Genomic DNA, 24,406 nt, shown 5'->3' on the forward strand with positions numbered 1-24,406 from the left:
AAAGAGAGAGGGATAGAGAGTTAGAAACATCGATGAGAGAGAAACATCGATCAGCTGCCTCTTACACACCCCCTACTGGGGATGTGCCCGCAACCAAGGTACATGCCCTTGACCGGAATCGAACCTGGGACCCTTGAGTCCGCAGGCCGACGCTCTATCCACTGAGCCAAACCTGTTTCGGCTATAGTTTTTCTATGGCCCTATATAGATTCACTTTCAAAAATCTGGTTATAATAAATCTGTTTAATTACATATAAAACACATCCATCCAAGATTAATTCAATCAATTTTAATCTGAGAGAATTCTTAAATTATTCTTTAATTTATGTATAAATATAATGTAATAAAGTGTAGTGTGAGAACTTCAACCACTTCATCACAGATACATCTACCTTTAGTCCAAATAATTTTGAGGATATTTTAACATATGTAATGCTTTTCTCACCCTGTGGAACATTTGTAAAATGGTAACTTAGTAAGAGTAACTTTGCCATAGCAATCAATTAGTAAGGACCAAAAATCTATTAGGAATGGAACACTACCAACATACAACTAGTACAAAGAAGAGGCATTAGAAATACTACCTAGTTCCATGGAACTTACGTGCAATTTACATATAGACAGGACACAGAGAACAAGGTAGTATATACATGTCTTAAAGGCTATTAGAACTGGAAGAACCTTCAGATTATACTGATCTTGCATTTTAGAGATGAGGACCTGGAAGTACAGAGAGGATAAATGATTGACCAAAGGCTGCAGAGCTGGCTTAGTGAAGTCATGAGGAACCCAGGTCTCACAGCTGTCTAATTCAGCGTCATTGATTCATGTCACACTACAACCCACACTAAGAAATAGACTTCACATACATATATTCTCTGATCTATGGTGCTGTTGATTATAAAATACATCAGTATTACATATACCACTAAAATGGAAAAGAGACTGTCTCGTAAGTGATAACACAGTGCTAAGGTACACTGTACTCTAAGATTCATCCCACTTTCCAAAGTGTAAAAAGATGAAAAAAAGCATCTGACTACAACTTTTACACACATATGTAAAACAGAACTTTTACATTGTGATATTACCTATTGCATTCAATTTATTGTTTCTAAATGATGTTATGAGTACATTGAGCTCACTTTACCACCCACTAATGAGGAGAGCCAATCTAAACACTAAATCATGTATTGCAGATAATAAGAAATCTTCAACATACACAACCAAGGTGCTAACTGTTCAGTTTGATAGTAAGTGCAGAAGAAGAAAAAATATAGTTTTATGTGGACAAAAACCACCTGGAAAGTTTTCAAATTAGAAATAAGAGTTTAGCCCTGAAATATGGTGAGATAAAGAAGTGGAAGTGAACAACTGAGCAACTTAAAGTGGAAAAAAAACAAAACCTCAAATGTAAAAAAAAAAAAAAATTCCATTCTTTTACCTTTTGCACTCGGATGTCGAGTGTGACTCGACATGGTTAGCATTAGAATAAAGGAATCGAGAAAAAAGCAAGCGAGTGCAAAGGGTTAAATGAAAATATAACCATTTAACTTAAGATATATAAAACCATTTTTAAAGTCTCAAAAATCTTCCTTAGAGAAAATACACAGAAACCTGAAAAAATTAAATAGAAAACTATTTAGACAAAACTGGATACAATATTTCCCCCCTATTCTTTTTTTAAAATATATTTTATTGATTTTTTTACAGAGAGGAAGGGAGAGGGATAGAGAGTTAGAAACATCGATTAGCTGCCTCTTGCACACCCCCTACTGGGGATGTGCCCACAACCAAGGTACATGCCCTTTACTGGAATCGAACCTGGGACCCTTCAGTCCCCAGGACTATGCTCTATCCACTGAGCCAAATCGGCCAGGGCTTCCCCCCCTATTCTTGTTACAAATTCAAAAGGGATCAAACAGTCTGATAGCTAAGTGACAGGGGCCTGAAAACAAGTGGCTGGACAGTCTCCCAACCCCAATTCTTCTGTGCTTTTCTTAGTCAAGGATTAATAATAATAAAAAAAAACACAAACATTTTGGAATCCCCTCCTTGCAGGCCTTTGTGAATATTAAAAAAATCAAACAAACAAACAAAGAAAAAAAAAAACACTAAGGATATAATGCACCCAGTATAAAAGTTGCTGGCTGAAATCTTCAATGATCACTCTTACAGTGGCTCTCGGAATTGTGTCTCTATAGTCCCTGCAAAAAGGAAGCAAACAAAAACATACCCAGAAGCCCATTTAGCCTGTGTATGTAAAAGGTGCACCCCCCAGTGCGAATGTGATCCAATGAAAAAGGCGTGCAAACTTGGCCGTTAGGCAATGTCACCGCAATGGTTAGTACTCAAAATTTCAAACCCTTTGATGAAGATACCATCTTTCAGCCAAGCCCTGGCAGAAAACCTTTGATTCCTGTTAGACCCTCCCTCCCCAGTCAGCTGCTGGGCTCCATCCGGAGGGATGGGGGCTCTCCCTCTCCATCACAGCTAAGCGTTCCCAGACCCAGGAGAAGCCCTGGGTTTCTGCAGGGCACTCAACGTGCAGCTAAGTGTCCCAGCTCTGCAAAGGGCAGCTGGAAATGAATTTAAAATGGCAACGCGGACCAATCAGCGCAGCCTCACCGCAGCAGACATTAACACGCACCTCCTCCACAGGCTCAGCGGAACCTGGCGGTGCCGAACCCCCTGCTTAGGGCTGTAAAGTAGGCGTTTTTATTCCACGGTGGTCTGTATTTTTTTTTTTTGGGGGGGGGGGGTAGTCTTCCTCGGGTGAAAGTTTTTATTTTGGAATTAATCCAAAATAATTTTAGGTTTGATGTGTGAAAACCTAAACCTATTTTTTGTGTGTGTTTTTTGTTATTCAAGGATGAAAAGAGGCACATTTTAAAATGTACTCCACCTTTTCAAGCTGGACTTGTGGTCATTATGGTGTTCACATAACTCTGAAACAGCCTAAGCTATAAAATGAGGACTTAGCAGAAAGGGAGTTCCTAAAGAGGAGGTTAAATCGAGGTAAAATGAGAGAGTTGGACAGTTGGCACAATTGTGATGTTAGGACGCATAGGAGGTCCTCGCTCGGGGTAACCCCTCCACCCTGCTAGCGCTGGAACCCCGTGTGTAGCGCCAGCCGGGTAGGGTGGGGGGAGACTTCGCGTTGCCTCTCCTCTTTCCGGGAGAAAAAATGTCAATGAAGAGACTGGCGCGCTCGGCGTGCGTGTGTGCACATTGTTTGCATGTGTGCATGTATCTGCTAACGTGCAGATATACATCTGCGTGCATGTGTGCATGCAAGTTCGCACATGTTTACGTGTGTGCTTATGCATGCATGTGTGCCTGTGCAAGTGTGCACATGTATCTCCGTGCCCGCAGGTATCTGCGTGCATATCTGTGTGTTTGTGTGTGCGCACACCCGCGTCGGGTCCCGCGATCTGTGGTGCGGGCATTCCCAAGCAGAGCAGGGCTGCCAGGGGCCCGCTCCTACTCCTCTTCAGTTCCTTCTCGCTCACGGGGACCAGGAACTCTGCGGCGCGCGCAGCTGAGCTCTTCCTGCAGAGTGTTGGCTCCGCGTGGTGGAGGTGCAGGTAAAGGCCAAGCCCCTAAATGGCTCTTGGGCAAGTCGCATTCCCGCGCCTTCCTAGGACAACCGCCCAGGGGCGACCTCGGGCGGCGGGAGGGGCGCGGCCAGCGGCGAGCCGGCTCGGGATCGCTGGCCTGTCCCTTTAACCTCGCCGCCGGGCGGGAGCACGTGAGCGGTGCTCCGGGTGGCACCCGGGCGCCGCCGCCGCCGAGGCAATTGTATTTAGAACGCTGCCTCTGGCCCACGGCCAGGCGCCTCGGCTCGGCGGTCCGCCTGGCCTCCCTCCTCCCCATACTTTTCCTCCAGCGCAGCCCCCTCCTCTTTATCCGCCCACTATTAGAGGTGGGCACTACCCCCTCCCCTACCCCACCGCCCCCTCCCCAAGCGCGCGCGCACGCGTACACACACACACACACACACACACACACACACACACACACACTCATCCCGCTTGAATCCTGCGGCAGGAACTTAGAAAACTTCCAGCCCGGGCGGAGCGCACTTGGTGCAGGACGCAGGAGCGAGCAGCCGGTCCCCCTCCAACTCTCCGGTGCCGCTGCCGCCTGCTCTCGCCACCCGGGGAGGCGCGGTGCCACCCGCTTCTCGCCCCTCCTCTGCGCTCAGTGCCCGACCCGGTCCCGGCAGAATCTTCCCCATCCTCCTTGGCTCTCCGACGGCCCGAGGCGCTAGTTGTTTTCTCTCTCTTTCTTTTTCTTGCTCTGCGAGCGCGGAGCAGGGGGGAAGAGGAGGAGGAATTTTTTTCCCCCGCCTCACATTTTCAAGGGACACAATTCACTCCAAGTCTCTTCCCTTTCCAAGCTGTCTCCGAAGTGCTCCCGGTGATCGCAACTCCTGATCCCACACCGAAAGGGGTGCCTCCCGACTTCAAACCCTCTTTTTCTTCTCCCCCGCTTTCCTCCTCCTCTCGCTGCCTCCACCGCCACCACCTCCACCGCCACCACCACCGCCACCTCCACCTCCGGCACCCAACCACCGCCGCCGCCGCCACCGGCAGCGCCTCCTTCTCTCCTCCTCCTCCTCCCTCTTCTCTCTTTTGGCAGCCGCGGGACGTCCGGTGTGGATGGTGGCAGCGGCGGCGGCTTAAACAGCAGCCCTCGCAGCGCGCCAGCTTTCGCTCCCTCCGCCTCCTCCTCCAGCCCCAGCGGCCACCCTCCCGAAAGGTGCCGGGCCGATTGGGGGCAGCTGAGGCGAAGCGGCGGCAGCGGCGGTAGCAGCGGCGGAGGCGGCGGCAGCGGCGGAGGCGGCGGGAGGCAGGATGAGCGCACGCGGGGAAGGCGCCGGGCAGCCGTCCACTTCAGCCCAGGGACAACCTGCCGCCCCCGCGCCCCAGAAGAGAGGACGCGGCCGACCCAGGAAGCAGCAGCAAGTCAGTACCCTGGCGGGGTGGGAGCCCCAGACCACCTCCGCTCCCTCTGCGAGGGCCCCGGGACGCGCAGCCACTCGCGCGCGGGAGTCCCCGTCGCCGCGGCCGCCACGCGCTGCCCACCGGCCGGGGGAGGGCTGCGGTACCCCGTGCGCGGCTGAGCCCGGGACGCCCGCGCCCCTCCGGGCGGGCGGGGAGATGGGGAGCCGGGCCGGGCGGCGGGATGGAGGCGGGAGGTGGGGTCGGGGGGGGAAGCGCGTCCTCGGACTTTCGCTATTGTGCACCGTCCGGAGTGTCGCGGTGGCTCCCGGTGCCTGGAAGCGGCCGGGGTCCGACCCTCCGGGGCTCGCAGACGCTTTCCTCACCGCTTTACCATTGCCCCGGGGGAAGGAAGGGCGAGGGGCTAGGATGCTCTGGAGGGGCTGAAGTCCTGGGGGGGCCGTTCAGGGGCTCTTTCTCCCGCCACCCCGGGCTGCTAGCGGGCCTGGGTTTGGGACGCCGCAGCCGCCCCCTTGGCGCCTTCCCCAAGCGCTTGGTGGCCGGAGACTCGCGCCCTCCCGACAAAGAACTCGTGGGCCGCCCGGTCCTCTCTGTGCTCTTTAAATGCGGCGGCGCCGCCGAGGTGTCCCGGGAAAGGGGCTCCCGGAGCGTCTGGGTCCGCCAGGGACGGGATTAGCTCGTTTGGCCAAGGGCGCGAAGGAAAGTAATGTCCGAGAGAGTGCACTGTAGCTAGGGGTCACTTCCTCGCCGAGCGCCCCGTCTCCCTTTTGCCCCTAGATCCCGCGCCTCAGAGCTTCAGACATTGAATGTGTTACTACAGGGCCATTGGCTGGGGGTTGGGAGGGGAAGATCGAGGGGCGCCCGGGACCCCGCGGAGTGGAGGGTTTTGTCTGCGGATGCAACCAATTAAGCCGGCGCTTGCAAGGCTGCGCGCAGCGCCCAGGGCGGGGGGGGGTTTTGTTCGCTGCAATTTCCAAGCCTTGGCGGGCAGGGCTGGAGCGGGACGTGTCCATTGAGAACATTTAAACTTCGCTTCCGCGGGCTTTTAAAACTTCTTCATTCCTTAGCCTCAAAGAGCTTCTTCCTTCATGGCACATGGGCTGGTTAGAAAATTACCCGCGGGTCCCAAAGCCGCCCGAGAGCACGGTGGGGCTCTCGAACAATGTTTGCTTGCCAGCGCGCTTTAGAAAAACGGAGAGGGTTGTACCTTTCTGAAATCATCAAAGGAAACAAGCCCATCAGAGGCCCCCGCGTTTTCCCGCTCTGCCCCAGCGACCCTGCGTACCGCGTTCGGACCCCGTTTTACACCTCCCAGCTCGTCCCTGCCTGTCCCCCCCGCGCCCTTGTTTCCCACCCGCCACCCAGCTCTCTCTAGCTCTTCTAATTGCCTCCCGCTTCCAAAAAATAATGGAAAAGAAATTGCAGTGGGGTCTGGAGGGGATGGGAGGTTTTACCTTTGAGTGAAGGCAGAGTTCACAAAGAAAGGAAAATGTGTCTCCGACGTGTTTGCTCCGGATGTGCCCACCGGCGCTAGTGGTCCCACGGAAGCCTTCAGTAACCTTCCCCAGATTCTCTCAGTAGGACGCGAATTTTCATTGAAGACTTTCATGAGTTTTAAGTTAATTAGTCTCGTTTAATCACCGAATCTGAATGAAATGTAATTTGATGATTCACTGGATAAATATTTAGGAACTGGAATATTAATCATCACATCCTTTTCACCACTTGAGTATTTACTACTTGGCATAGAAGCCATTTAAAGTTTTGCTAAACCTATTGATAGTTTCAATTTCTCCTTCCCAGACACTTCCATTCCTCCTTACTACGCCCCCCTCACCCCTTATTTTTCTCCAGTTCACCCCCATAGCAGTTTTCTCAAAAGAAAGTTTTGGGGAGTTTGTTCGTTTTTATCAAAAGATATTTAAATTTAGACTAGAGACCATGCCTGAATCTCTAAAAGGAAGTGGAGAATTGAAGCAATTATCTAGATAATTCAAGCAAAACCTCCCACAACAGATTTAACATAATTATTTGGAAATTTTAAGGGGAATGGAGTTGTTTTGAGTTGAAGAACTTGGATAATTGCTCCAATATTTCACTCAATGTGTTGACTACAATGCAGATATATAGAGATGATTAAAAACCATCTTTCAGTAGGGAAGATTGTTGAAATATTTATGATGTTAGCTTCCTATTTCTGTTAGAAATTTTAGTACAATGGCCAGTAGTATTTGTGTAAAAGGCTTATGGATGAGTTGCCAAATGCATAACCATGCAACCTTTTCACCTTAATGTATGACTTTCTTTCTAGAACATGCAAACTTGTCATCCTTTGTTACCTTGGTAGGGTTGAAATGGAATCTAGTTTTCATATGTAAAATACCGTTTCCTCTTTGAACCCTTGGATTAAAAGGGTAGTTATTGCCCCTTTCTGAAAACTCTGAGTCATCATTACTATTTATGCTTGAACTGAATGTGTTCCAACAGTTCAGTGCAGCAGCACATGCAGAAAATGTAACTATAGAGTCAGGGTCAATTTCTTGCAGACATCCTTGCCACAACAACATTTTTATTTTGTTTTTTTTTTTTTCTCCATAATTAGGAGCCAACTGGCGAGCCCTCTCCTAAGAGACCCAGGGGAAGACCCAAAGGCAGCAAAAACAAGAGTCCCTCCAAAGCTGCTCAAAAGGTGAGATTTCTCAAATCAAGTCTTCCCAACTTTCTCAACTCCCACAGGAACCTCCCTGCAAATTTCCCATCCTAGATCCACACTCAAGGATTTGTCTTAACTGGTTAACCCAAGACTCATTTCCAACCCTTGATATGAATAAGATTTCTAAGCAAAAGCTTAGCATAAAAAGTTCATGAAGAGGCTTCCGTGTTGTTTTTAAACAATCACCAAATAATACGAAACTTAAAATGGGGTTGGGAGGGTGAGGAGGGGGAGTGGTGAATGACACATTTAAGGTTTGGGCCAGTTATGAGCTAGTTAAATACAAATCAAAGCTATAGATTTTGTAATTTTCTTTAAAAGTAATAAAGATTAATTTACTTTGTGCTTATTTAAAAGACTACTGCAAAACCAAAATCCCCTTTTAAAATTAAGCACTTTATCAAATAGATGATAATTAGAAGTAAATCCAATTATGAAATACTGGAAAAAATATGACTTTTACAGCTTTAAATTTGATGATAAAGTATACTGTTTGCTTCCAATAAGCTTGCAATATATTATAATCTCTCAAAAAGCCTTTCCATCAGGTGATATAGAAATGCACTAAATGGAACAATGACAATTTTTTTAAACAAATATTTGACTCACTGTATTTTTTTTGGGCAGGATAGAATCCAGTCAAGTATAATTTCCAGTGTTATTCTTTATAAACATTGAATTGTAGTATAAAATAACTTATGTTGCTTTTATTTGAGCTAGAAAAGAGGAAATATCTCAGGGTCAATTCATATATACAGGGTGACTATACAGTTTACATGTTTTAGCCTTATAAATAAATCTGAAAAAAATTTCTGTATTTTATCTGTAGGTTTGTATACTAGTTAAAAACAAAGATTCAAAATTCAGGAGTACATTTGAGTACACCATGTACAGTATTTGTTAGAAAGGACTATATGGTCATCTTTTGGGGATTAATATTTTATGTGGTTTTTCTCTGATTATGGGCACTTACCATAATATATGTGATGGTTTTCATGTTGTAAACTGTCATAGCAACCAGTGATACTTATAAAATTATTTAGGGTATAGCTATGATGTTTTTGTCTGTTTTATTTTAATAGTCTTAAACAGAGTTGAACGAGCAGGTTTCTAATATATTTACATCTAACACCTCAGAATGAAGATGGCTGACTCACATTTAATTAATAAACTTTCAAGTAGCTCTAAACTACCTTCTCATTTAAAAGTGACAATACTTGTATTCCTGACCTAAATACTTTCAGTTACAATTTATTGATTTATTAAGTTAATTAAAAAAGGCTCATTTAACAGTTTTTTTTAATGTAGCATAGTGTGGGATTTACCTAACTTAATTTCACTTTAATGAGATGCAAAGGGATATCTTGGTAGATAGCTAATATACATTTAGACTATGATGTACTTGCTCTAAAAGATGCATCGTTATAACATCTCCCAGAAAGAAACCTGTTAATCTCATCTTAAATTATGTAAAATGTAATACAAAAGAAGGGAAAGGAATTACCTTTCGGATTTCATTGTATTACATGTTTTCCAATGTAAAGAGATGCTTCTATCACCATTCATTTTGAACAGTTTACCATTGACTAACAAAATCTTCATTGAGTAGGAGAGCTGAGACTTGTGCCTAATTTACCACCTAAAACCAAATAACAAAAAAGTTGATCTCTTCCCAAGTAAGGTATGATTTCTTTTTAGTTACTTTTATGATGGGCATTTACAATGACCCGAATTAGACCACTCATCTCTCTGTTAGTTCTGTATGCATACATATTACAACTTCCAAAACAAAAGTAGACTTTCTTTTTCCCAAAGAAATGTTTCCCTGAAATCTCTTATTCTTCCAGACAAAATTATTTCACACAACTGTTAAAGTCCCCCTTCTAATAAAAGTGAATAAATATATTTGCCAATAACACGACTGTTATATTTCTTCAGTTTTATAAATTATGCTTCATTTGGAGAAGATAATACTTTGCAAAACAATGAATGACATTGATGAATTGTTCATGGCATGTGTAAACTTAAGGTATTTTCACTTTCAAATCAGTATTTATCAAGTTTGCTGCTACCCTATATAAACATAATTATCAAACATATATTGTATTCTAACAAAACATATGTTTATAAGTATTTTGAAAAGGACTCTTTTTTAAGAAATAGTTATATTGTTCATAACATGTAAGATAAACATATCCTGCTAGACTGACCAGAGTAGATATGAGCAATCTTCTATGATTAATAAATTGGTTATTCTCCTGAACACTGTGACTCATCAAAATGAAAACAGTGTAACAAAAACTGGTAAGTATATAAAAGAATAGATTCTAAAACTAGAGAAGGTACAGTGAACATTAGAATCCATGATGTGTGTTTAAACTTTCTTGCTGCTTGGAGTTCCTTTACTTACAAAGTTTATGTTTGGGCTCAGTAATTGGCCTTGGGGCATTTGAAAACAAAACTGCTCATCGGAAAATTAGCAGTGTGAAACTTGACAATGCATGCAGAGCGTGGCAAGACCAAGTGCTTGACTACTAAATTAGCTATCACTTTGATTTCAGGCCATAGTCAATATAAAGTTGATCTGTGTAGTATAAAACAAACTTTTCTAAAAACACAATTTGTTAGGCTTGGAGTTTTGGGGAGAGAAGATAATTCTTACATTTGCTTCTATTCCATTATGACAAATTCCCATAGATGACCATATGTAGCAATTCTAGTCCTTAGAATTCCAATCTGAGTGCTCAAAATTTGTCCCTGAACTAGTTTCATATTGTTATCTTAAAAGAAACTGGGAGCTAATGTTTTCCTGAATACTTTATTCATGTGTGTGTAAGTCTGTGTGTATGTGTGTGTGTGTGTGTCTTGACCCTTTTATTTATGTTTTAGTTTGAGATATACCTGTAACCAGTTGCCTCTTAATTTCCTTTTTGTTTTGTTTTGTTTTCCTCTCATGTTTGTGCTGGATGGAAAGACTTTGTATTTTCACATTACCCATGTTTGGGGAAAAGAAAGATATCCTCTCCTAATGTTTGGTTTAGGGTTTTTGTTGTGGCTCTTTAATCATGAGAGAATACTAGAGGGGTTGTCATTAATTCTCTAGTGTTTAAGGTCACAAGTCAAATTCATCTCCAAGTCTCAAGCCAATTCTCATTTATGTACTTGTAAGGGGGAAATTTTTAGATTTAATTAAATTTTTTTCTTTATTGATTAAGGTATTACATATGTGTCCTTAACCGCCCCCCCCTGCTCATGCCCTCACCCCCCTGGTGTCTTTGTCCATTGGTTAGGCTTATATGCATGCATACAAGTCCTTTGGTTGATCTTTCCCCCTTACCCCCACCCTCCCCTACCTTCCCTCTGAGGTTTGAGCATTTGATTAATGCTTCTTTGTCTCTGGATCTGTTTTTTGTTCATCAGTTTATGTTGTTCATTATATCCACAAATAAGTGAGATCATGTGATATTTATCTTTCTTTGACTGACTTATTTCGCTTAGCATAATGCTCTTCAGGTCCATCCATGCTGTTGCAAATGGTAGGAATTCCTTTTTACAGCAGCGTAGTATTCCATTATGTAGATGTACCACAGTTTTTTAATCCACTCATCTGCTGATGGGCACTTAGGCTGTTTCCAAATCTTAGCTATTGTAAATTGTGCTGCTATGAACATAGGGGTGCATAGATCCTTTCTGATTGGTGTTTCTGATTTCCTGCTGCTATGAACATCGGGGTGCATAGATCCTTTCTGATTGGTGTTTCTGATCAGTAAATTTTGTTTGGGATATATTCCTAGAAGTGGGATCACTGGGTCAAATGGGAGTTCCATTTTTAGTTTTTTGAGGAAACTCCATACTGTTCTCCACAGTGGCTGCACCAGTCTGCATTCCTACCAGCAGTGCATGAGGGTTCCTTTTTCTCCGCATCCAGATTGAATTAAATTTTAATAGAAGGAAATTGCATACCAAAAAGATCTCATGTGTGAGGTAGCCCCCTTCATAATGTCATAGATTTTCTTGAGTTGCATTTTGACCAGTTCTAGAGAGCAAAGTGTGGAACGAAAATATCTGGGTAAAGGATGTATGTATGATTCAAATAATGTGTTCAGATTAAGATTTAATATATCTTCTATTTACCTGATATTAATTGGGTACTATAAAGGCAGATTTGTGCTCCTTCTAATCACATTCCCAGAAGTGTGCTTTAGTTTTGATAAATGCTTACTAATGCCAGTCATAGATATTTATACTAGGGCGAGAGATTGTGAGTTTTACTCGTCATTTCAGATAAATGTCAGAGCATAATGCTGAGTGAGGACAAGATTTTTTCCCAATACAGTAGGCTCAATTAGAGAGAGTAACCAAAGGCATCATTATAGGTAAGTTGGAGAAAAGATGGTTTGGGAAGTTATCATAGAATTCCAGCCTATGGTTTCTATGTTACTAGTATGATTTAGTTTGATTCCTTTGTGTTTTAGTGGGGAGGTAATTCCCACTGGGATCCAGGACTCTAATATGCAAATGAATCCACGCAGGTAGAATTACGAAAAGCCCAGTTATTGTCTCCATGGTCATGATATTTTAGGCTGACTTACCTAAACAATTGACTCATGTTTTTCACTTCACTTTCCAGGGAGGACCAAGCCTTACTGCATCAGTAAATTTTGTCTGGCAATGCCTTTGAGTCATCATAGATTATGATCCAAATATGGGAGAGTCAAGTACATCTGAATTATTTCATGAAGTAATGTTATTTCAGGGGAGTCATAATTCTCATTCTCTGCAAGCTATCGTTCTCAACTTTTTTTCATCAATAGCTCCTCATTACTTTGACTGACCTACAAACAACCGTGGCTTGTGTTTATCTCCCAAGTCTCAGCAGATCATTTTGCTAAGGAGGTACAACATACCAGATTGGTATTCTATTGCATTTCAGTTCTTTTTTGAGAATAGATGGATGCTAGAGAGCATTTTAGTAGTATGTCAGTTAAGTCATTCAAACCTATCTTGTCTTGTTAGTTGACTTTCTGCAGTTTCCAGAAAGTCACCTTGGGACCACATAGCTTGGCACAATGGTGGAACAAATGAATTTCACTATTCTAGACTCTGAATTTTTTAGTTATGAATTCTTATTCTGCCAACCAGGAGGAGAAGGTGGATGAGAACTTATATTTTAGGCTGTTGTTTTATTCGATATTGCTTAAATATACTGCACAGTTTTGAATGACACCTCCTAATTAATTTATCGAGGAGTAGTGCAGTCATTTTCTTTTCTCCAGGATAAAGGAAGGGGCAGTTTGCTCAGAAGGTAACCCCTATGAACTCTTGCATCATTGATGCTGATTTTTCTGATTACAAAAGAGGTGGAGGGACAGTATCAAGAAGAGAATCTTAAACTTCGAAGATAATTTTTCTGGTCTTTTTGGCCTTGGTTTAATTTAGTGTTTGCATAGGTGAAGATAGGGGTGTGTAAATAATGATATGAGAGTTGACCATGAGGGCTTCCTTGGTTAAAATGAGCACAAACTCCAGTGGAGGATAGAATGTACTGACAGTTCCTATTGGAAAACATGGAGTGATGGCAAACTTGCAATATCTTTTTAAGACCAAAAATGGTTGCACTTAAGTTTTGGAAACCCATAGAACTGGATTATCAAAAATGTAAAATGAGAGTTACTCAGTGCTTAGTCTGACCGATCAGTCCAGGTGATTTTAATGCCATTGCACGTTGATTTACACTTTATATTTGTAAAGGAACCACTGAAAGAAACAAAATGTGACTTTCTAAACTTCAGATAGTTGGTTCCATATGCTCTTCAGTCTGCAGGTCTTAGTCTAAACTTTTCCACCTATCTTCTATCTATCATTCTATCTATCTATCTATCTATCTATCTATCTATCTATCTATCTATCATCGATCTATGTATCAATCATCTAGCTATACCTATATACATGCATACAGATACATGAAAACCAAACAAGGTGCTACTACGCCTAAATATTTTTCTAGCTCTTTTTTGTTGTTGCTCAGATCCACTGATTGATTAAGGAAGGGTGAGTTCTGGCTTTCATGCATTATCACAGTACATATAAAATATGATGAGAGCATTTAGATTAGCAAAAAATTAATAGCTATCTAAATTTGATCCAGAAGTCAGAACTGGATAATTCTCTTGGTTCCCAATTCCAGCTCCTGTCCATGTCTTTATAGGAAACTTGGAAATGTTGTACTTTTAACTACTCACTTGTTTCTCATCCTAGAAGGTTTTGATTTTTTTTTTTAAATTCACCCATGGCTATTTTACTTCATATGGGAACATCTCCCAAAAGTAACAGACCCCCGATTGCCTTGAAATCAGATTGGGTCTCAGCCATAGTTACAAATGTGGGTAGATGGCTTAACCTCCCATTTGTGAAACAGGGGAGGAAGATGATGCTCAGAAAACCACTATGGAAACGTACAGAACTGGGAGGTACTTTTTTTAAGGGTAACAGTTTAAAATGTGGAGGGCAGAAGAAATTACATTTGCGTACCTTGTAAATGCTGTCACTTTTGTCAGGCACTTTACAATATACTATATTAGCTACTTTCATCCTCTGATGTAGTCATTTGGTCTTCATTTCACAAGTGAGAAACTGACACATCTAATGTTCAACTCTAGCAAATGGTGGTGCCTGGATTTGAATTCAAATCTCCTCCTAAACTTGTGATCTTTCCTGTATTACATGCAACTTGTCAAATATTTTATAAGATATTTGCCAGGAGACTGTTCTCTTCTGTAACCTGAAATGCAGGTTGGAAGTTAGGTTTTGAGAAACCTTTGGATGGCAGCTCTTTACAAACTTATAAAGGGGCTGCGGATGCGTGCCACAGAGCTCTGCCCCCCAAATAAACCACAGGGCTGTGCTTTTGGAGGTCATAAGACACCCGGAAATTTTCTTAACTTGTTAAAGATGAAATGCTTTTTTAAAGTCTTACCCACAAGTCCTACCAAGCTGTAGAATTCTGATAGCAAGAGGGAAACAAGACACACACGTGACATAAACAGCAGTGTTTCTTTCGTTCCTTCCTGCCTTCTTCAGTAAATACATAGTGAGCATGTCTTGTGCACCAGGCAAAGCACTCATTCAAATTCAAGAGTTATACTTGCCAGATGAATTTCCTTTCTTCATTATTTTTTAAGTGTAGAATGCATTTAAAAGCTTGCGGTATCAGAACTCCTTAGGGAAAGAAATAATTACATTTCCCATTTAGCATTTCTCCCAGCTCTCATGAACTTGCTTCTGAGTATATTATAAAATTAAAGATTCAGGTCTGAATCTAAACTTTTTAAACAAATCAATATGAATGAGGATAAGCAGTAACACTTTCAACAAGATATGATATGATAGTTGCAAATAGTATAACAATGCCAGTCATGCTCTGACATTTCAGTTCTTACAAATGTAGAATTTCTGCTTCCCCTCCCAGATAAGCAGGAAACATTTAGAATGAGTTTTTTTTTTGTGTCAATTATACGTGGGTTTGCAGTATAGAACCCAATTTAGAATGAGTTTTTTTTTTTGTGTCAATTATACGTGGGTTTGCAGTATAGAACCCAATTCCACTCTGGCAAAGGAAAACCAAATATACCCCTCCACGGTATACACATGTTGACATATTAAAAACAAAACAAGATCCCAGAATGTTTTGTTTGTCTTCTATGGAAAAATAATATCCTGGAGAGCATTAAACACAGGATGGGGAGGGGGAGGGGGGAGTTAAAGTCTGTGCTTTGCAATATGTAAAAGCCCTGGATCTATGCTGGTTTACAAACTAAAATCCTAACTTGTTTTGCAGCCTCTGTGAGGTTTGATCAGAATGATTAAATAATGTGGGTTTTAAGGAACAATGAAAACCTCCCAGATCGAGGCCGCACAGCACAGCTAATGTGTTTCTTCTAGATGGAGTCTCAGAAGAGGGTTTCGGTTTACATGTAACACTGGCCTGAAGACCATGCAGCAGGTCTGCTTTTTACAAGTCCAAGTGACAGTGTGATATTTTTTGCCCTTTGGAAAATGGTGCGAATTTTGTTTTTGAATGGGCTTTTCGTAAATGAGATGCTCATTTTTAAAATCCTCGGATTTGCAGGGCTTTCTCTCTGAGAGATTTGCTTTCTCTGACTTTTGAAGTGCAGTGAAACCCTTTTAGAAAACAACCCTCTCTCTTCCACAGAGTTTAGTTAGATGCATCCGGACCACATCGTGGCCCCTGGCACGTCACAACTGTGCCGAGAAAGCCTGGTGTGCAGCTAGCCTTTAAGGTCAATAGCCCCCTCCCCTCAACTCTGCCTCTCACCGCCAAGCCCATTAGGAAGGATTTCTATCTTCCATGTTGGTGTAATTTACTACCGGGTAAGTTATGCTCTCAAATACCAAACCAGACACTGCTTCTGTATTAAGGCAATTTTGTACTTGTGTAACTCACTATGTACTAGCCAAAGGGTTTCTTAAAAGCTTCATTCTAAAGGTGACAGGTGGGTGTAATGGAATATTTGCATTGACCGAATCTTCTGTGAGATTGGACTAACCTGAAGGAAAACTTTCCCTTTAAGAGTTCCATCTCCTTAGGAGGGAAGGAACATTTCTCGAGCACCTCATTTAGGGCGGGCACTTCACTCCTCACAGGAGGCATTATCTCCATTTCACATAGGAAACCAAATGGGGGTTTTCAGGGACCTGCCCAAAGTCCTAAAGCTAAATGTCAGAGCAGGGGTTTGAGTCTAAGCTTTCCAAAGAGGAGGTCTGTGTTTCTGTTAAGATACTGCCCTCTCTCTCTGAGAGAACACCCAGAAAGAGGGTGTGGTTCACTGGGCACTCCAGGCTCTCACTGATCTCATTCATGCCCTTATGATTGAAGTTAAGAACAACACCACTAACCCCAGACAGTAAGCAATTCCTCCGTGGAGCAACTGAAAAGTAGGAGACTGCAATTCAGAGCACTCAGTCCCAGGGGTATAGACAAAGGCTCCACCAGGTTTCCTTCTGTTCTGGGAAATTAGCTGAATCTGTGACGACTTTAGTTAGTTAAAATATCTCCCGCTTGGTAGCAAATGCCTGTGGGAAGGTTGCAGCCCTGCTGGGAGGTAGGAGCCCAGTCCTTAGAGCCCAACAGAACTGGGTTCAAATCCCAGATCTGCCATTTACCAGCGTTGTGTGTGCCCTTGAGTTGTTTACCTCCCCTATCTAAAACTTAGTTGCTCATCTGCACAATAAGAGAAAAAGTAATACCTACCTTGCAAGGCTCTTGTAAGGATTAAGATAACATGTGAATGACTTAGCCCTTTGCCTGGGGTATTTTAAATGCTAAATCAATGTGAACTAGCATTATAATTATGCAGAGTTTGGGTTAATGCATGGGACCTGTTGGAATCTAATGCCAGGCCCAGGGAGTTATTATTTAGTGAGAAATCTTGTGGCTTATTCTCTATCTATCATCTATCTATCTATCTATCTATCTATCTATCTATCTATCTATCTATCTATCTATATCTGTCTCAATCTATTTTTACCAGGCAGATTGAAGCGAGAAAGAGGAGATTCTCATTTGGCAGTGTAGACAGTTATAACAGGTAATTTTAGTATCATTGTATTAAGTGCCTACTGGCTGCTACCCCAGGTAACAAAAGTAAAATGCAAAACAAGTTATTCTGGCTCAGGTTACCTACATTTTTGTGTTCAGATAGCCTTGGGATGATTCTCATACACAGAAGAGTATGAACTAAGTGTTCTTTATCCTGTTTTTATAGAAGGTGTATGCAGTGTGTGTGTATGTGTGATATGTGTGTGTTGGTGTGTTTGGGGATTGGAATAGGGTGATAAATGCAGGGAAAAATACTTGATAGAAAATTTAAAATTTTGACTCAAAGGGAAAAAGTAACCATGATACCAGAAAAAAATATATGAAGTAAAGCAATAAAACAAACTCAAAATAGAAAATATATTAATGCCATATCTGTGTTGAGTGGAGAGTTAATGTACACATTTATTATTATTTTAATATCCATAGTTTCCAATTCAAGGACAAATACTGATGCTTTCTCCCAGCTATTTTTCCCTCCGCTGTAAGTGAACTGATTGACAGGTGATTGTTTTTTGGCAAGGAATAGGGAATTAACTGTAGAAATAAGCAAATGTTTTTTAAAAATCAGAATCCTACGTCTTATTTATGTTTAGACTTGTTTTTGACTAGCAATGTAGGTAGAAGTGCCTTGTAAATTACAAAGCAATACACTAATATTAACTTTTGTGACTTTAGTGACATGGAAAGGAAATCATCGTTTAAAAAACATTAATTTTCTAAAATACTTTAGGTAATTGTGGATATGTGGGAGTCATTTTTTATTATGGATGGAAATAAAAGAAAATCACTCCAGGGGAGTCTTTTGTGGTCAGGGTTGTATCTGTTGACATCATACAATGAAAAAAACAAAAAAGAAGAATCAAAAAGGGAGAAGATGAACCTAAAAAAAGAAAGAGATGGTTAAAACAGTTCTTAATATCACCTCTGCAAGTCGGGGCATGCACACTTCCAACGTGTGCCTTGGTGAGCCCTGGTGCTTGGTGTCAGGCAGGGAACCATGTGTGTGCCTTGGTGAGCCCTGGTCAGTGGTGTCAGGAAACCATGTGTGTGCCTTGGTGAGCCCTGGTGCATGGTGTCAGGTAGGCAACCATTTGACTTCCTTTTTCATTTTGCAGAAAGCAGAAGCCACTGGAGAAAAACGGCCACGAGGCCGACCTAGGAAATGGGTGAGTAATAAGAAACAATTTCTACTTTTGTCTTCTAATGAAAAGTTTCTGTTTATTCAAATGAAAGTTACTTTTACTTTTTCAGTGTCATGCATGTCTAACTTCAGGTGCCATGAATCTTTGAAAGGGTTAAGGCGAGCGAAAGATTATCACCACTCCTTACCAGTAGGCTCCAGGAGCTGATTCAGAACACTTTTTCCCCCCTGGGAGTGACTCCTTTTTCTATCTCTTATCAACATGAAAAGAGTCTCCCCTCTTCCTTCAAGTCGGCTAACAATGAGATGACTTGTTCAGTGGGTTGCGTAACTAAGGTTAAAGGGTATTATGAAACTTCAGAAGTTGATTACAAATGGTGATAAAGTTCAGATGAAATGTGCTTGAGATAACTTTTTAACATTTTCTTTCTTTTTTGTTTCCTTTGTGACTTTGCTCTAGACACATCTCATTTTCTAGGTGGCTTGCGCGTGCTGTTTTTTCCATATTGGCTTTGTTTAGAAAACCAAGTTTTAATTTCCAGTTTTTCTTGCTTCCCTTAGTCATTCTTACAGCCCGACGTTTGTTATCCACAGTGGCTTCCATGCGTATGCACTTGACCCTATAGGCACACGCATCTATTTGAGGCCAGACACTCAGTGATTGCTAAAGAGCTTCGCTCATTTTACCACTTGAACCTCCTCTCCTTTGCTGCTACGCTGCCATGTTCTTCTGGTCTGCCTTTCCCACGGGCAGAAGAGAAAAGTCTTAAAAATGAATCAAACCGTTTGCCAAGAAAGAGAAAGGCATCCTCTATACATGGTATTGTCACTGATGGGATCTTTGTCTTTCCTTTTCTCTCTTCCTTGGTTTGTGCTTCAAAACGTTTCTTTGCTGCTGTGCTGGATTCTATTTTCCTGTTAGTTTGCCATTTCTTCCTCTAAAGTTCTGCATCACGTTCTATTTATACCTGGGTATTGCTTTTCATTTGACTTATTCATCTTGTATTTTTTTTTCCCCTCTGCTCAACATGTGTTGGGATTAGATTTCTTAGAACAAGGAAATGGGGTTGATCTTTAGATTAAACACATCTCAGTGTTACAGCATAACCTTAAAGTAAGAGCATTTCATTCAAACTTCTGGTCAATAAGTGAATTCTCTCCAAACCCACCCACCAGGCGGTGATCATCTATGTTTGATTACCTTGAATGTTAGGGAACTCACCACCTCCTAAGGCTGCCTTTTCTTTCCTGGGAAGCTCAGAACATTAGAGAATTCTTCCATCTGACTCCCTCTAGCTTCTGCTCATTGTCCCTAGGCCTCTCTTCTGGGAATACACAGAGTAATTGTTTTCATTTTCACTCATGATAGCCCTTCCAATATTTGAAGACAATAGACACACACCCTTTTTCTCTTTTCTGGTTTGAATATCTCCAGTCCTTTCATTTATACCCTCTTCCCCCCATAAATGAACATTCTTGTTACTCTCTTCTGAGTATGTTTGATTTTTAATCTTTTGAAATATACCACCCAGAATTAAGTGTCTGGGCTCTATAACCATTGGTTTATCACCTCTCTTGTACATAGGATTCTAGCTACCTATTATAACTTAATCAACCACCCCCAAACTTAATAATGTAAAAAAAAAAAAGCCCTTTTATGATGCCCGTGGGTTCTCTGGGTCAGGAGTATGGGCTGGGCACAGCAGAGAGGCTTGTCTCTGCTGCGCGATGTCTCAGGCCTCAGCTGGGAGGGCTCGAGCAGCAGGGGTGACGTCAGTGCTTGGAGCCTGGCATCTGGAGGCTTCCTCCCTCGCAGTCTGGTGCTTTCGTGGGATTTGCTGAAAGTCTGGGTGCACTTGGGAATCACTGGAGCACCCACACATGTGCCCTTCCAGCCTTCTGACGTGCACCCCGGCCTGCTGGAGGGAGTGTTCTGACCAGTGAGGAGGAAGCTGCAAGGCCTTTTTTGACTGACTCAGACGTCAAAAAGTGCACCTGGCATTCTACTCTCATGAGTGCTCTGTTAACCAAGGTGGTATTGGCATGCATATTGAATATAGATCTGCCATTTTCAAGCATCAGAACTTTGAAAGGATATCCTATCCCATTGAACTGATCAATAAGAAAGACCTGTATAAACTTTCTAGTAGGCAACATAATAGAAAATAAATAAACTCTTTGAAGTCATGAGATTAATTTTGTTAAAATGCAGTGAAATAAATTATAAGCAAATACAATGGAAGTTAACCAGCACAACAGCTGTCAAGCCCCTCCAGCTTTATTGAGATGTAATTGACATATAACATTGTGTAAGTTTAAGGAATACAACATAGTGATCTGATACATTTTATACATATTGCCAAATGATTAGCACAGTAACATTGGTTAATACCTCCATCACCTCACATAATTACCCCTTCTCTTTTTGTGGTGAGAACATTTAAGTGCATAATACAGTATTGTTGACTATAATCACCATGCTAGATCCCCAGAACTTATCCTATTATTGGAATTTATACCTTTTGACCAAATCTTCTCATTTGCCCCCCCTACCAGCCCTTGGCAACCACCATGCTACTCTCTGTTTCTAGAAGTTTAGCTTTTCTAGATTCCACATATAAATAATATCATACAATATTTGTCTTTCTCTGTTTGACTTATTTCACTTAGCACAATGCCCTCCAGTTCTATGCACCAAAATGGCAGGACTTCCTTCTTTCTTGTGGCTAAGATAGATAGATAGATAGATAGATAGATAGATAGATAGATAGGTAGATAGATAGACAGATAGACAGACAGATAGATAGATATAGATACATACACACCCACACACCCCACAGCTTCTTTATGCATTCATCTCTAGATGGACACTTAGGCTGTTTCCATATCTTGCCTCTTAACTGGTCTTTCTACCTTTCATCTCTCCTACCTTTGGGCTATCCTACACTGTTTTCCCATTGATCTCCATAGGTTGCAGTCATGTCACTGCTCTTCTCAGAATCTTTCTACAGTTCCACAGCTGCCCACTGAGTTAATGACAGCCTGCCTTAGCACTTTGAGATCTCTACAGTTTATCCCTCCTATCTTTACAGCTTTATTTCCTACTACTCATCTCCACACAACTGATGTTTCAGCCAAGCTGGGATAAAATATGGGCTTATTAAAGGATCTGTGTGTTTTCTCTTCAATGAATTCTTGCTCATTTGGGGGAGATCTGGATTGCAGGCAGCTGATCTTCTGCTGGATAAGAAGCTGATGTGAGGCATCCACCACAGAAACTCTTGCCTTTCTGAGAATCATTGGGTCGTCCTCGTTGACTCTCATGGTTTCTCATTGTTTCTGGCTGTCAGAATGGAAAATGTTATCTAGTGAATTGTTATATGCCCCTGACTTGTTCCCCAAAGAAGAGGTGTTCTACTCAGAAGAGGAAATAAAAGGAAATTGTATATTTTTTCTAGACAGCGTGTTTCCTCTTTGCTTGTGTATATTCTGTTGGGTAGAGTATGCAGCAGTCAGAGCAATACATTCAGTTTAATGGCATTCTTCACTGGAAAGCTTGTACCAAGGAAATAAATTATTGCATTTTCCGTAGGAAATGGGCTTGTACTTTATAGTAAGTTCAATGCTTTCCAACAATGTCATTCACTGATTTCCTTGTGTTAGAGATATATTTTTCAATTGACTGGATTTACTAAGTACATGGTCTAAAAGCCAAACGGCTCCCCTGTTATTCTTTTGGGTGGTTTGTTTTGTTTTCAAGTTCTTTGCTTTAAAAAAGATGTCTTGTAAATCTTACAGTGTGGTGTAACAGGCCTGGAAAAACATGCCTACAGTGTGACCCTCCCATCTGATGTGATTGGGATCTGTATTTGGTAGGTTATTCAAAGGTTGATTAACCAAAAGTGTGTCCTAGTCGATGTCGGAGAAAAAGTTGTGTGAAGGAAGGAGAGAGAAGTAGGACCTAACTTTTCTCCTGCTCTTAACAGTTGGGAACTCAGGGTCTGGATTCCGATGGCTTGAGTTCAAATTCTAGACCATCACGTGACTAGTTATAATCTTGAGCAAATTACATGCCATTTTAAAGGTCCAGTTTCCTCATCCTTAAACATCTGGTAAGAGCAGTACATTTCTCAGCGTTGTTTAGAGGATTAAATAAGATAATGCTTGCAAAAAAAAAAAGTCTTAATAAAAGGCAAGGCACATGCCAAGCGCTCAATAAATGTTAGAAATTATGCTTACTTCCACCATACACTTTTATGTAGATATCACGCCAAGCCTAAATTCTGATTACTTGTAGCTACTGGTAGTTACACATGGGTAAAGTAATAATAGCTGTGCATCAAATTAACCAAGTGCCTTGGTGGTATCATATGTCTTCAATATATGCTGAGCATCATCAAGTTTAAGAATTGCTAATAATACTTAAGTACATTGTAAGTCTATTTACAGTTAAGGGAAACATTTTAAATTATGGTTTATAAGCCTTCTAATTATAGAGCTTTGGTGTCCTGTGTTGTTTATCAATTTGAAAAGTAATATTTCTGCTGTTTGCCTCACTATGAGAAATGTTCTGGTTTCGCACGACCTGTATTGAGTTCCACTAGTCCCGTGGTCAGCAAACTGCGGCTCTCGAGCCACATGCGGCTCTTTGGCCCCTTGAGTGTGGCTCTTTCACAAAATACCACGGCCTGGGAGCGTCTATTTTGAAGAAGTGGCATTAGAAGAAGTTTAAGTTTAAAAAATTTGGCTCTCAAAAGAAATTTCAATCGTTGTACTGTTGATATTTGGCTCTGTTGACTAATGAGTTTGCCGACCACTGCACTAGTCCTTCTGCCAGTGGAATCTATGCATTTAATATTTACATTTCTCAATATTTGCCTAGGAAAGGATCTCCTCACCTGTCTGAGTTAGTGATGGAAATATTTGGAGAACGTTTTAGACAGTGAAGCTTAAGGCTCAAGGATACAATGGAATAAATAATAAAGATGTTAACCTCATATATGAAATGCTCCATCCAGATGTTGCTTAGTGAAGCAACTGGTACTTCTGGGGGGAAAGAAGCAAGGGCAAAATAATAAAGAATAAACCAATGAGAAAAAGATGTGTTTAGGTGTTTTGTTTTCAGAATGTCTTTTTGAGAAAGGAAACTAATAACCAAAGGGAAATACTCTCCAATATGAATGAATGGTTTTTAAAGAGAAAAAAAAAAAAATCATTCTAGAGATACTAAGATTGACTTAGACATTGACCCAAGGACCAGATGCTGAAGTTGAACTTTGGTCACTAGGAACTGACTAACAGACCCCAGCTGTTTTCTGGGGCTGCTGATTCTCTTTATTTGCTAATGGGGTGTGTGCGCTAGTATGTCGATTTAAAAATATGCATCCTAGTTCATCTGTTTCTGGGGATAGTTGTCTTTCTTTATTAAAGAGCTTGTGATACACAGGAAAGTGATGTAATTTCATTTGTCAGTCAAACATATGAGGATTCTAGATAGCACAATAAGGGCTTTTTGTTTTTCCAAGTTTATGGAAATCTAGAAATGTAAGTGATGATTTGAAAATCAAGTAAGGGGACTGAATAAGAATTCACACCTATTTAACTAGACTGATTGAAACTCTGGATTTCTTCTAAAGATCCCAACCATTAATGTTTTGAGGAACCTGGAAATCTAATGTTGAAGTTAAAACCTTAGGTCTTCCTTTCCATTACTTTTTCCCTCTAGATGTTTGTTACTTTAAAAAAACAAAAACACTTTTAGCCATTTGTAATTCAACACTTGCCTTGTTTAAACTGAAATATAACTTCGATGTTTAGAAAGGAATATCCAATAATGCATACTGCAAATAATTATAACTTTTCACTAGAGTCAGAAGGAAAGAAATGATTCTCCTAGCATCAAAAACTGTCTGCTAATGGAGTTTTAGAAGGCGAAGTCATTTCCCCTTAGAAATGTGTAATAATAA

General features: G+C 41.5%; 1 protein-coding gene across 5 annotated transcripts in view; it reads left to right on the top strand.

The window, feature by feature from the left end:
* The first annotated feature begins 3,804 nt into the window (after window positions 1-3,804).
* Window positions 3,805-24,406, top strand: part of HMGA2 (high mobility group AT-hook 2) — a 144,324-nt gene continuing 123,722 nt past the window's right edge. Inside the window, exons 1-4 of one of the 5 annotated variants that reach the window (XR_013813635.1) lie at window positions 3,806-4,970; window positions 7,570-7,656; window positions 18,415-21,211; window positions 21,244-24,190. Coding sequence is in view for 4 of the 5 variants with exons in the window: in XM_079773927.1 (XP_079630053.1) it covers window positions 4,860-4,970; window positions 7,570-7,656; window positions 18,415-18,648 (432 nt within the window). In the remaining variant the exon portion in view is untranslated. Of the gene's footprint in view, window positions 4,971-7,569; window positions 7,657-18,414; window positions 24,191-24,406 lie in introns of those variants that run through there. The other 4 variants (XM_079773930.1, XM_079773927.1, XM_079773928.1 and 1 more) reach the window with 4 other exon arrangements.

This window comes from Cnephaeus nilssonii, assembly GCF_951640355.1.
Source record: "Cnephaeus nilssonii genome assembly, chromosome: 6".
Taxonomy (NCBI): domain Eukaryota; kingdom Metazoa; phylum Chordata; class Mammalia; order Chiroptera; family Vespertilionidae; genus Cnephaeus; species Cnephaeus nilssonii.